The following is an 11,930-nucleotide window of genomic DNA, read 5'->3' as shown; positions in this document are numbered from 1 at the left end:
CCTTTCTTGAGAACAAATGTAAGAAGAAAGGAAGCTATTGGTGAATGAGGCAAGATCTTCCAAGTGACTACTCAAATGTACAAATCTAAAAATGTCTCAGCGAGCCATGATAATAATGTTGATGTGGGGAACAGAAAAGTTTATTTAGTTAGCTAATTTACATTTTATTTTAGTCAACATATATCGAAACTAAGAAATTCAGCTTAATGTGTTATAATTCACAAGTCAAAAATGAGTTCTTGTCACCCCTGTGGCAACAGGCAGACTATCTGGACATGACTCCAACAGGTCAGCTTTGGACCACTGATTTTCAACGGTGGTTACTTGTAAATTCTAAATACAAGAAAATTGGTGAATGGCACTAATTATCTTTAATCACTCATGCCACTTCAAAACAAATATGTTGACTGGTTCTTGCATAAGGCCCATTGTGTGACTTGATTTGATTTTTTTGTTTTTTAGTAAAATTTCTGTCAATATGAAGTTATGTTTCATACCACTTTGATAGTATAGTTTGAGGGGTTCTCAACCTTTTGTAACTGAAAGCCTACTTCTGATTGGTAAGAAATGTCCCTGGACCTCCTTCCTAAATAAATAAGGAAAAAAAATAAACATAACATGAACAAAAAGGGAGGAAAACATAAACTGTGCTATAAATAATGTAATAATGTAATGACCAAAATAAACATTTTGCTTACCCTCAGTGAGAAACTATAGGGCTTGCTAATTTCCACAACCCACACTTTAGAGCTTTTACTAGTGCAGGGTGTCACTGCATCCGAGGGAACGTCAGCTAGCTAACAGTTGTAAAACATTGGCATTGTGGTATTCAAATGAAACTTTGTAAATTACCAAAAGATTGACATTTTTATCTGATCGAACCATGTGGCAGTACATCTGTGGTCCACTAGATGGCGCTCTGGGGTCACAGCCCACTGGTTCAGAATAGCTGACCAGTGTTTCCCAACCCACTATTTCAAAATGACAAACCATCAGGACCCATTTCACAACGGGCCGCATCTATAAATCGGAGGAGAGCAAATCTGTACGTAAATAAACGTTCCAGACCATTTTTACCGCTTATCATCTATAATGGGTAAACCAGCCATTTTGAGGAGATTCCAACTTTGTTTATGCTTTTATGTTTGAAAACATACAGTACATGTAATATACTAATATAAATAAGACCCAATAAATACATTTAGGTGGAGTTAACAGGCTCTAGTTTTTCACTCTCATCAGTAAAGCAAACAGAATGTATTCTAGCCTTTCATATTAGATTCAATGATATTAGTTGGTATACTAGAACAATAACATTCAAACTACCTCATTCGGCTTAAAGGTGTACTGCAGATATAAATGTTAAACAAAAGACTTTGGAAGGAATTCTGGAAATTTATTTAAAATCTCCTGCGACCCACCTGTGGGTCCCGACCCAGTGTTTGGGAAGGACTGCTCTAGAACATTATTTGTCCATACATACAACCTTTTAAGGTTCCAACTCACACTTGTCAGTCTTTTACCTAAAGCTCTTGTTTGGGCTTAAATAGGTGTCCGTTAAAGGTCATGTAAGTGTCAAATTCGTCACTGAAGATGGCGTTCTCCCTCTCGCCTTTAAAGAGCCTCACCCAGACCTGGTCATCCCTCTCAAGTTGCAGCATCAGGCTTTGGCTCTGCATGACGGAGCGGTCACTGGGCTGGGCATAGAGGATCACCGCCTCCTGCTCATTGTGCATCACGTGTAGGTACGTCTCCCTCTGGTTCCACGTGTGCACATTCAGGCTGAAGTAGTAGATGCCCGGCACGTAGCAATATAACTTACCAGTAAACATGTTGAAGTGGCCGTAGAGGTTGACCAGCTCTTTGTCGAATACCAGTGTCTGGTAGTAGTCATTGGAGTGTAGACCCTTCTTGCGGGCAACAGAAAAGGCTGCAAAGTAGGACTTGCAGGACTCACCAGGGAGGCCCAGACTGCCTTTGCTGCCCTTTAGGCCATTGGGACCTGGAGGACCACTCTGACCAGCTCTGCCTAATTTACCCAGAGGTCCTCGTTCACCGATATCACCCTTCTCACCTAGGAGCAGCAGAAAGCAATGCTTTTAGTTTTCTTTTTAGGATAGTCTCATCTGTGCTGAATGGCCATTTCAACTGTAATGAATTGCTGCAAATTTACGGTGGATTTACAATGGTATCTTACAGTATTTTAGAAGAACTATAACATACAGTTATATTTCATCCTTTGCATGTAAATTAACAGTTAACAGCCGTCGGTTAACCGTTTTTACGATTTATTTTACGATCAAATTGTTTTGAACTGCCTTCATCTCTGTTGGATCTTTTTTGAGTTCAATAATGAGCATCAATAGTTTAGATTGTCCAAGATCGCAACATTGGTAAGCAAATTCTGTATTCTTTCAATTTGTTTACTTATAGTGAAAGATGAAGATTCCACCTTTGATTGGTTGCTAAAGAATATTGTGAAAAGATGATTGTAATGTTATAATCTACAGGTGCATCTCAATGAATTAGAATATCATCGAAAAGTTAATTTATTTCAGTAATTCAATTCAAAAAGTGAAACTCATATATTATATAGATTCATTACACACAAGGTGATATATTTCAAGCGTTTATTTCTTTTAATTTTGATGATTAGGCTATGGCATACAGCTAATGAAAACCCCAAATTCAGTATCTCAGAAAATTTGAATATTACATAAGACCAATAAAAAAAAGGATTTTTAATACAGAAATGTTGGCCTACTGAAAAGTATGTCCATGTACAGTATAAAGTATGCACTCAATACTTGGTCGGGGCTCCTTTTGCATGAATTACTGCATCAATGCGGCGTGGCACGGAGGCGATGAGACTGTGGCACTGTTGAGGTGTTATGGAAGCCCAGGTTGCTTTGATAGCGGCCTTCAGCTCGTGTGCATTGTTGTGTCTGATGTCTCTCATCTTCCTCTTGACCCCATAGATTGACCCCATAGATTCTCTCTATGGGGTTTAGGTCATTCAAGAATTTGGGGGAGATTCACAAGGAGTGGACTGCGGCTGGAGTCAGTAGTTGATGACACTTCCAGCAATCACATCATCCAGCCTCAGCAGGGGAACCAGGGTCCAGGATGCCAGCGCCCCTTGCTACCTACTTTCTCAAACAGCAGCAGTTGGCTCTAGCAAGACCACCGGGCACTAAGATGCCAGTGTCGCCCACCGAATACTTCCAGCAACCTCAGCAAGCTGCCCTAGCTGGGGCACCTGGCAGTGGACGCCAGTGCCCCCCGGCCACCAACTTCTAGCAGCCACTGAAAGTTACCCGAGCCTGGGCACCTGTCACCGGGATGCCACTGCCCTCCACCACCTACTTCCAGCAACATTACATTACAATACATTACAGTTATTTAGCAGACGCTTTTATCCAAAGCAACTTACAACAAGTGTATTCAACATAGGTATTCAAGAGAACTACTAGTCAACAGAAGTCATAAGTGCATCTCCTTTTTCAAACAAGCATCTAAGAGCATAAACCAGAGCATAAGTACAGTGCAGAAACAAACTAATACAAACAATAAGTGCAACAAACTAATACGAATACAATAAGTGCAACAAACTAATACGAATACAATAAGTGCAACAAACTAATATGAATACAATAAGTGCAACAAACTAATATTAATATGAGTGCTAGGTGGAAGGCTCAGGGTAGTACTTCTTGAAGAGGTGAGTTTTCAGCCTGCACCGAAAGATGGGCAGCGACTCTGCTGTCCTGACGTCAGTGGGGAGTTCATTGCACCACTGTGGGGCCAGGACAGAAAAAAGCCGTGACCGGCCACAGGGACTTCTGAGCGACGGGGCAACCAATCGCCCCGAGGCAGCAGAGCAAAGTGGTCGGGTGGAGGGCTTGACCATGGCCTGGAGATAGGAAGGAGCTGTTCCTTCCACTGCCCTGTAGGCTAGCACCAGAGTCTGGAGACTGGATGCGAGCTCTTACAGGGTGCCAATGTAAAGAATGGAGAAGGGAAGTTGTGTGGGAGAACTTGGGGCGATTGAACACCAGACGAGCTGCAGATTTCTGGAGAAGCTCCAGAGGTATGATGGCCGACACTGAGGCTCCGGCAAGTGGTGAGTTGCAGTAGTCCAGGTGGGAGATGACAAGAGCCTGGATAAGCACCTGTGCCGTCTCGTCAGTGAGGAAGGGGCAAATCCTCCTGATGTTGTAGAGCAGGAATATGCAGGAGCATAAAACCGATGCAATGTTTGCTGAGAACGAAAGTTGGTCGTCCAGGGTCACACCCAGATTCCTCGCAGTCCGAGTTGGCGTCACCACTGTATCATCAATGGTGATGGACAGATCTCGGTGCGGGCAACCCTTCCCCGGGAGGAAGAGTAGCTCGGTTTTGTCCAGGTTGAGCTTTAGGTGGTGTGTCGCCATCCACATCGAGATGTCAGCCAAGCATGCAGCTATGCGTGCCTCCACTTGAGTGTCACCGGGGGGAAATGATAAGACCAGCTGGGTATCATTGGCATAACAATGGTAAGAGAAGCCATGCGAGCAAATAACAGAACCCAGAGATGTTGTGTAGAGCGAGAAGAGAAGGGAGCCCAGAACTGAACCTTGTGGAACCACTGTAGTCAGCTTGCATGGTTCCAACACGGCCCCCCTCCATGTCACCTGGTAGGATCAACCTGTCAGGTAGGATGCAAACAGGGAGAGTGCAGAGCCTGAGACGCCCATCCCCTCAAGGTTGGAGAGGAGGATCTGGTGGTTCACCGTGTCAAACGCCGCAGACAGGTCCAGGAGAATCAGGACAGAGGAGAGAGAGTTCGCTCTCGCGGCGTGAAGCGACTCTGTCACCGCAAGGAGGGCTGTCTCTGTCGAGTGACCCATCTTGAACCCGGACTGGTGGGGGTCCAAGAGGCTGTTCTGGTGGAGATAGGAAGACAGTTGGTTAAAGACAGCACGTTCAAGTGTTTTGGATAGAAAGGGTAGAAGAGAAACCAGTCAGAAGGGTCAAGTGATGGTTTCTTCAGAAGGGGGTGACTCTGGTAGTCTTGAAAGCCGTGAGAAAGCAGCCTGAAACAAGAGATGTGTTGATGAGGTGGGTGAAGAAACGAAGGAGTTCAGTCGCAATAGACTGAAGAAGAGGGAAGGGGATCGGGTCAAGGGAGGACGTGGTGGGGCGGTTAGATGTAACAAGGTTGAGGACCTCGTTAGGGGAGAGGGGAGCAAGATAGGGTAAGATAGGGCATGGAGAGGGGAGGGAAAGCTGGAGAGGGTAGATAGGGAGGACAGGGAGAGGGGGGCTGAGAGAAGGAGGATCTGTATGATTTACCTTCTTGTCAAAGAAGTTGGCGAAATCATCAGGGAGAAGGGAGGAAGTAGGAGGAGGGGGTGGGGGTTGGAGGAGTGAAGAGAAAGTTTCGAAGAGTTTTTTAGGATTGGAAGCAGAGGTTAGGATTTTAGAGCGGAAGAAAGCAGCCGATATATTAGCAGTAGATAGAGAGGAGGGAAAAGTGGAAAGAAGAGATTGGAAGTTAAGAAGATTGTCCGGGAGTTTGCCTTTTCTCCATTTACGCTCAGCCTCTCTTAGGCTCCGTCTATCAGTGCGCACTGAGTCCAACAGCCATGGGGCAGGTGGAGTTGGCCGTGCAGGCCTGGAGGTGAAGGGACAGAGGTTGTCCAAAGAAGAGGAAAGGGTGGAGAGGGCAGAGGTAACAGAAGAGGAAAAATCAGTGGGGGAGAAGGAGCGGAGATGACTGTGGGTAGAAACCGTGTGGGTAGGTGGAGGAAGTAAGGGGGGAGAGGAGAGGGAGAGGGAGTATGACATGAAATAGTGGTCAGAAAGCTGGAGGGGAGTGACAGAGAGGTTAGCAGTAGAACAGTGTCTAGTAATGATAAGATCCAGCTGGTTGCCGGCCTTGTGGGTAGGAGGAGAAGAAGAGTGGTAAAGGTCAAAGGAGGAGAGGAAGGAAAGGAGAGGTTTTAACTTATCAGTCTGGATGTTGAAGTTGCCAAGCAGGATGAGTGCGGAGCCATCGTCATGGAAGTGCGAGACTAATGTGTCAAGCTCCTCCAATAACTCACCAAGGGGGCCACAACAGCAATGGTGAGCTTGACTGGATAAGTGACAGTAACTGCATGAAATTCGAAAGAGGACGGGGAGAACTGTGGAACAGAGACAAGAGAGTATTTCCATTTTGGGGAAATTAGCAGGCCAGTACCACCACCTTGCCTCGCAGCTCTGGGAGTGTGAGAGAAAGAGTACACATCTGACAGAGCTGTGGGTGTGGTAGTGTTTTCTGGTGTGATCCAGGTCTTAAAGCAAAAAAGTTGAGGGAGAGCAAGGATGCATACATAGCCTGAGATGAAGACAACTTTCGGCACTGCCGACTGGCAATTCCAAAGCCCCCCCTGCCACCATGCTCGCCATGAGCTGAGAGAGTAGGATAGATGAGGTTAGTAGGGTCACGGCACCTGGGAGTGACCCAATGTCTACGTGGTAGTCAATATAAACAGATTACTGACCTGCAAGTACACGCTCGAGAAGTCTTTGCTTGACGAACTCTGGCTTGAAAAAGTCGCCCTGTTGCCTTCGTTCGCCCTAGCTTTTGTTTGCCCGATGCTTGGAAGCTGACGCTTCTAACCACCATTGTCTGCCAGGAGTGCAAGCCACTCCCCTGGCATTTAACAGGGCAATTGACCAAGTGAAACTAGATCACATCTACCTTACACAAACATAGACTGCAAAAGCATTAACACTGAAGCAGCCCAGGTACAGCTAATAGCAACTTGTAAAAGCAAGAACAATATACTTAGTTTATTCTAGCTGAGTCAAGTAGTTCAGTATCCCTCCAGAAGCCAAATACACTCTGCAACCATAGCAAGTTGCCATAGCCAGGACACCTGGCAGCGACGCCAGTGCCCCCCCGCCATTTACTTCCAGCGACGGACCCACAAAATTGGTCCATACAACAATGCCGCTCCCTCTGCCGGTTTTTGGGGGTTTCCATGACAGAAGATGTTTTGCTGTAGATCAGCCCTTGGACCTCGCAGGCAAATGCCAAGTCGTTTTCCCTTCACTCTAGCCGCAGCCATTCCGTGGGGCCACAAATGGCCCAGCAAGTCCATCTCTTAACTCCTGACAACCTAGCAATAATTTACCTAATCATTAAAGGGCGGCGCGACACCCTCCTACTTACCAGTGCGTTCTCGATGCAACTCATGTCTGGGCCACTGCAACGCCATTGCTTTCTCGTTTCTCATTCCAGAAGTTCAGAAGATCCGCCCTCTTGCAGACACCTGTCCAACATCTGTTTCGCCATATTCAACGCTGTCGTTAAACTCATAAAGCCTACCTTGATTGTGCCGATCATCGATCAGCAGAACTCCATCATCGATAACCTATCTCCTTTAACCTTTTTGTTCACAGGGTCAGCTTCGGAAAAGAGTTTCCACTACTTCCTGGACGCAACCAGTACATCATAACAGTCCCGTCGTTCAATCTTGTTCAATGACCCGTTTTCGTTACCTCGGCCCATTCCTTGATATCCATAGACACTCAAACATACCTATGTGGAATAGACTTCTCTAAACTCTTGTGGAGTAACCCGAGCCCGGCCTCCAGCACACCCTACTATCTAACCTATTCCATAACATCACTGTCACAGGTCTTCTGCGCAAAGAGCCTGTTCAAAAAATCCACGCCGCTATTTGATGCAATAATCCTCACATTGCTCGAACCTTAGAAGTTACATTTTTGCCCGTTTTTTTTGCCTGCCTCATGTTCAGAGTTCCCCGCCTTATACCATCACTTCGATTAATGATGTCCCCTTCTTTCGTAGAGCTTGGACAAATAGCTACCTCCACTACATTCACCCACATCGTAATGACCTGTACTTGGGTCAATCTAGTCTCAAGTAACATGGGGTTTTGGGGGTTCGCCATGCCCGAGTGCTACAGCGGATTCCCTATCGAAGCTTCCCCACAACTCATTCGACTAACCGGACGAGCTACACGAAGCTCAAGCCTCGCATCTCAATCACGTTTACCTTCAATAAATCTGTTAAACGCTTCTATTTGATGGTGTGGTCCTTGCTAGTGAAACCTCTCCTACCTACCACTTGTCAGTTTTGTCTTTAATCGGTAGTGGAATGGTTGTGATGAGAAGTCCCAAAGTGAAAATTTAAATAAGCAACAAAAACCTTTATTTCTGTCTGAACTTGTAATTTAGGCCCTGTTGACAGGCACACATTTAAAAAAAAGGATATTTTCCTCTACATTTTGGCCTCTCTTCCATTTGCAAACGGAGTTTTACGTCACTAAAACAGATATTTTTGAAAATGCCTTTTAAGGTGTAGAGTTATTACCATGTATCTGTGAGGACGGGTAAAACGGAGTGTATGGGAAACGATGACGTCTTAACATAACAGATGGTTTACTTCAACAACAACTATCGCCTTGGCACCAAATATCAAGTATGTATAAATGAAGAAATATTTAGCTATTGCTTTACTGTTGTTTTTTTGTTAACAACCCAAAGGAAAATAAGCTCACTGAGCATGCTCGGAATTTTCTTCTCTGGTATTTGATGTATTGTTGACGTAGCCTTTATCACCACCTACAGGGCTGGCTAGTTGTTTTTGCGTTCTAGTGGTTTGGACAGAAATTCATATCCATTTAAAAGAAAAAAATCTGTAAATGTGGCTTTTTGTCCATTTTACATTGTCCTATTTCCATTTATTTATTTATTTATTAGAGTTTATTGAGACACTACTGACGTAAACACACAGATATTTTGTCTCCTTTACTTCCTTTGAAAGATGAGGAAAGATGTAAGCTATGGCAAGTTATTTACCACACAAATAGGACAAAGTTATTATTATTCAGCTATTTTGCTGAATCATATGGTTTCCTTGTGTCCCTGTAAAAAAATATTTCAGTACCAGTCTGCAGCACAGGGGTGGTCAAGCACTGCCTTAAAATGATGATAAAGTCAAAGATATTTATATTTTTATTGGTTTGAGTTGAGAGCAGCTTTATTTGTGTCTTGTTATAGTCTAAATACTGTATTTATAAATATGGTGCGGCAATATGAAGTTATTGAGCACTGACAGAAATAAGATTTGAAGGCTTTATTGTTCCGACAGGCCTTTGAAATATAGCGAGGACTTTACTAATTAGAATTAATCAAATTAAAAAATACTGTCTGTCACCGTCAGCAGCTTCAATTCAAAATGCTGTAAATATCAGTATGAGCTTTCAGAAACCAACACAAGTCCAATATTGTATTAAATATGGCTTACCTTTGAGCAGAGTAATGTTGATCTGTGGTACTATCTGGTACTGTGGGTAGTGCTGGTACTTATGGGGACTCTCCTCTCCTGGGTCGCAGCATCGTTGACACTCCCTCACCTCCCTACTCCTTTACATACAGTACAACCAAACCAAGGCATGCAAGTCATACGGAAGCTTTTGTCTTTCTGATTTAAGTTCAAACTTGTATAACTCTTTTTAGTCTAATATTCTTCAAATCTTCTTCAGCACCTCCTGTTGATTTTAGAAAAAAGGAGGCAAAGACGCCCACCTCTGTCTTCATTAATGGAGCTGAGGTGGAGCAAGTAAACAGCTTTAAGTTCCTGGGAATCAGCATCACAAACAACCTGACATGCTTATCACACATCTCAATCCTGGTGAAGAAAGCTCATTAACTGCTGCATTTCTAAAGGAAACTTAAGAAGGAAAAATGTCCTTGTGACAAGTTTTTGTTAACTTTCATAGAGGACCAATAGAAAGCATCCTGACTGCAAACATTACAAACTAAGATGGGATGTGTATGGCACAGGACAGGAGGGCTCAACAGCAGGTGATTAAAACCACCCAGAACATCATTGGTACCATCTACTGAGCATCAGTGATATTGGTGAGAAGAAGAGCCTAAGAAGAGCTAAAAGAATATTAAAAGACAAAACCCACCCAGACCCAACCTGTTCACTGTGCTGCTGCCTGGCAAGCTATGCAGAATTATTTGGGCACTGTTGTCCAACCAGACTACAGGATTACGGCTAGAAAGGATCTGTCTTGTGTAAAACTCTTGCAAGAGTTTGTACAGTATGTATTCACGAAAGTTTATTTCATGTGTTTACGTTCGGCAAGCAGCCCTGCAGTCATTGAGTTATCCTGTATCCAAACCCTCTACACTACGCAGTTCAACCTTATGTTTACTTATCCGAGTTAGCTGTACAGTATCCGCCCGCAGTTGTTACTGATGTTCTTTGTGTCTCTGGGGCACAGCTGTAAAATATGTAATCCTTCCTCATCCCAGTGACGTACTTGGGGTGAGGAAGTATTACAGAGTGCTACTCCCAGTTTTGGTAGCTGTGGAGCGCAATGCCACTCAAAAAAATAACTCGCTTGTGAAAATGGCATCCCAAAATATAAGTGAGGATGTTATGATCGAGGATTTGTTTGTCTGTAATCATTACACAGTGTAAATTTTACACGACTTGGGTGGTTTTAATCACCGACTTCAATATTCAGCCATATTCACTCAAGGCTGCAGCTGCAGCGGGGGGGACATGGCTGACGGGGACCCTCCAGAACCTGAGCTGCAGCGAGAAAACACAGACTGGTGACTGGCCAACTTTGCTCAAGTTGGCCAAACGGAATCATTCTGAGGTAACGAATGTCATTGTATTTTATTTTATTGCTGTCGCCAACGACAAAAAGTTTCATTTTGTTTCTGTCCAGGTTAAATTAAATTTGTTTTATGGTGAGTTAACAAGGCAAGAAACCCTGTCTTAATTCACTGTAAGAGAAAAACTTGAATTCAGAAAGTTCACGGTCGTATTTTTCTGTTTAGGTGTAATAATATAAGACGAAATTATATCGCAGCTCGTGCCCAATGCATCCTGGTACATGTAGGCACAGCTGGCACGGCTCCGCAACAGAGATCAGCTATCTGCGCTCACAGGGGAATTTATTTCTTCAGTGGATTACATTTACCCTCAGCACTAATAGGACATCCACATAAAAGGTGGTTATTTTTCCTTTACGGTTTTACTAATGTAATGACGTAATGAATCAAGAATTCTTTTTTATTATCTTAAAGTTATAATGGAGGAACTTCACCTCTTATTTTATGGCAGCAGAGTCCAACAGGGTCCATCCTTTCCTCCAGCTGGCCCAGCAATACGGCCTGGGCCTCCAGCAGCTGGGTGACGGTGTTGGCTCCCAGCGGGCAAAGCTCTGCTCCTGGGCGGAGAAGGAGACACTGCTGCTGGGCACTGAGCTCCTCCCTCCAGAACTCTGAGTACAAAAATCAACTTACGACATAAATACAACTGTCTCCCTGCTCACCTTGGAACGCCGATTCCTTCAGACTTTGTGTTTTTCACCGAGTCGCTCCGATTACAACGAGAATGTGACGTCATATTTACACAAGACGATCCTCTCTAGCCATAAATAATATAGAGTGCTACCTTTCCTCAGGCTGTAACACTCCTTAAACCCACCATTTGTAGGGTTTTCTTGTGTAGCATCAAGTGACTACAACTGCACTTCATTATGCAACCCTGTGTTGTACATTTCAACTCAATTTCAAGTCAAATCCAGTTGACTACTGTCAGACTCTTGTTTCTGCATAAATATGTCAGTTTTCTGTCGATTGAAGTGGAAATGTATGCATCAGGCTCGATTGAAAGGTACCTGGCATCTTGATGGTGGTTCTTTGTGCCCATTTGGTCCCGACTGGGTTCTGGATCTTTTCTCTCATCAGAGTGGGTCCGGTAGGGGTCCACTGGACAGGCCCAGAGGAGCAGCAAGGCCATCACACAGGTTGTGGTCATCTACAATACACAAGAACAGTGTTCCTTCATACACACATACACACACACACACACACACACACACACACACACACACACACACACA

General features: G+C 44.2%; 1 protein-coding gene across 3 annotated transcripts in view; it reads right to left on the bottom strand.

Annotated features, from left to right (window-relative positions):
* Positions 1-929: 929 nt before the first annotated feature.
* The window catches only part of c1qtnf1 (C1q and TNF related 1), a 22,359-nt gene continuing 11,358 nt past the window's right edge, over positions 930-11,930 (bottom strand). The window contains exons 2-4 of one of the 3 annotated variants that reach the window (XM_031873905.1): positions 11,706-11,869; positions 9,305-9,423; positions 930-2,074 (exon numbers count right to left, since the gene is read on the bottom strand). In XM_031873905.1, the coding sequence (XP_031729765.1) occupies positions 1,524-2,074; positions 9,305-9,423; positions 11,706-11,845 (810 nt within the window). In that variant the 5' untranslated portion in view covers positions 11,846-11,869 and the 3' untranslated portion in view covers positions 930-1,523. Of the gene's footprint in view, positions 2,075-6,254; positions 11,307-11,705; positions 11,870-11,930 lie in introns of those variants that run through there. The other 2 variants (XM_031873906.1, XR_004213731.1) reach the window with 2 other exon arrangements.

The sequence above is a fragment of the Anarrhichthys ocellatus genome, unplaced genomic scaffold (assembly GCF_004355925.1).
Source record: "Anarrhichthys ocellatus isolate YVR2014 unplaced genomic scaffold, GSC_Weel_1.0 scaffold76, whole genome shotgun sequence".
NCBI classification, from domain to species: Eukaryota; Metazoa; Chordata; class Actinopteri; order Perciformes; family Anarhichadidae; genus Anarrhichthys; species Anarrhichthys ocellatus.
Note: the sequence above shows the minus strand (reverse complement) of the source record. Positions and strands in the feature narration are given on the sequence as shown.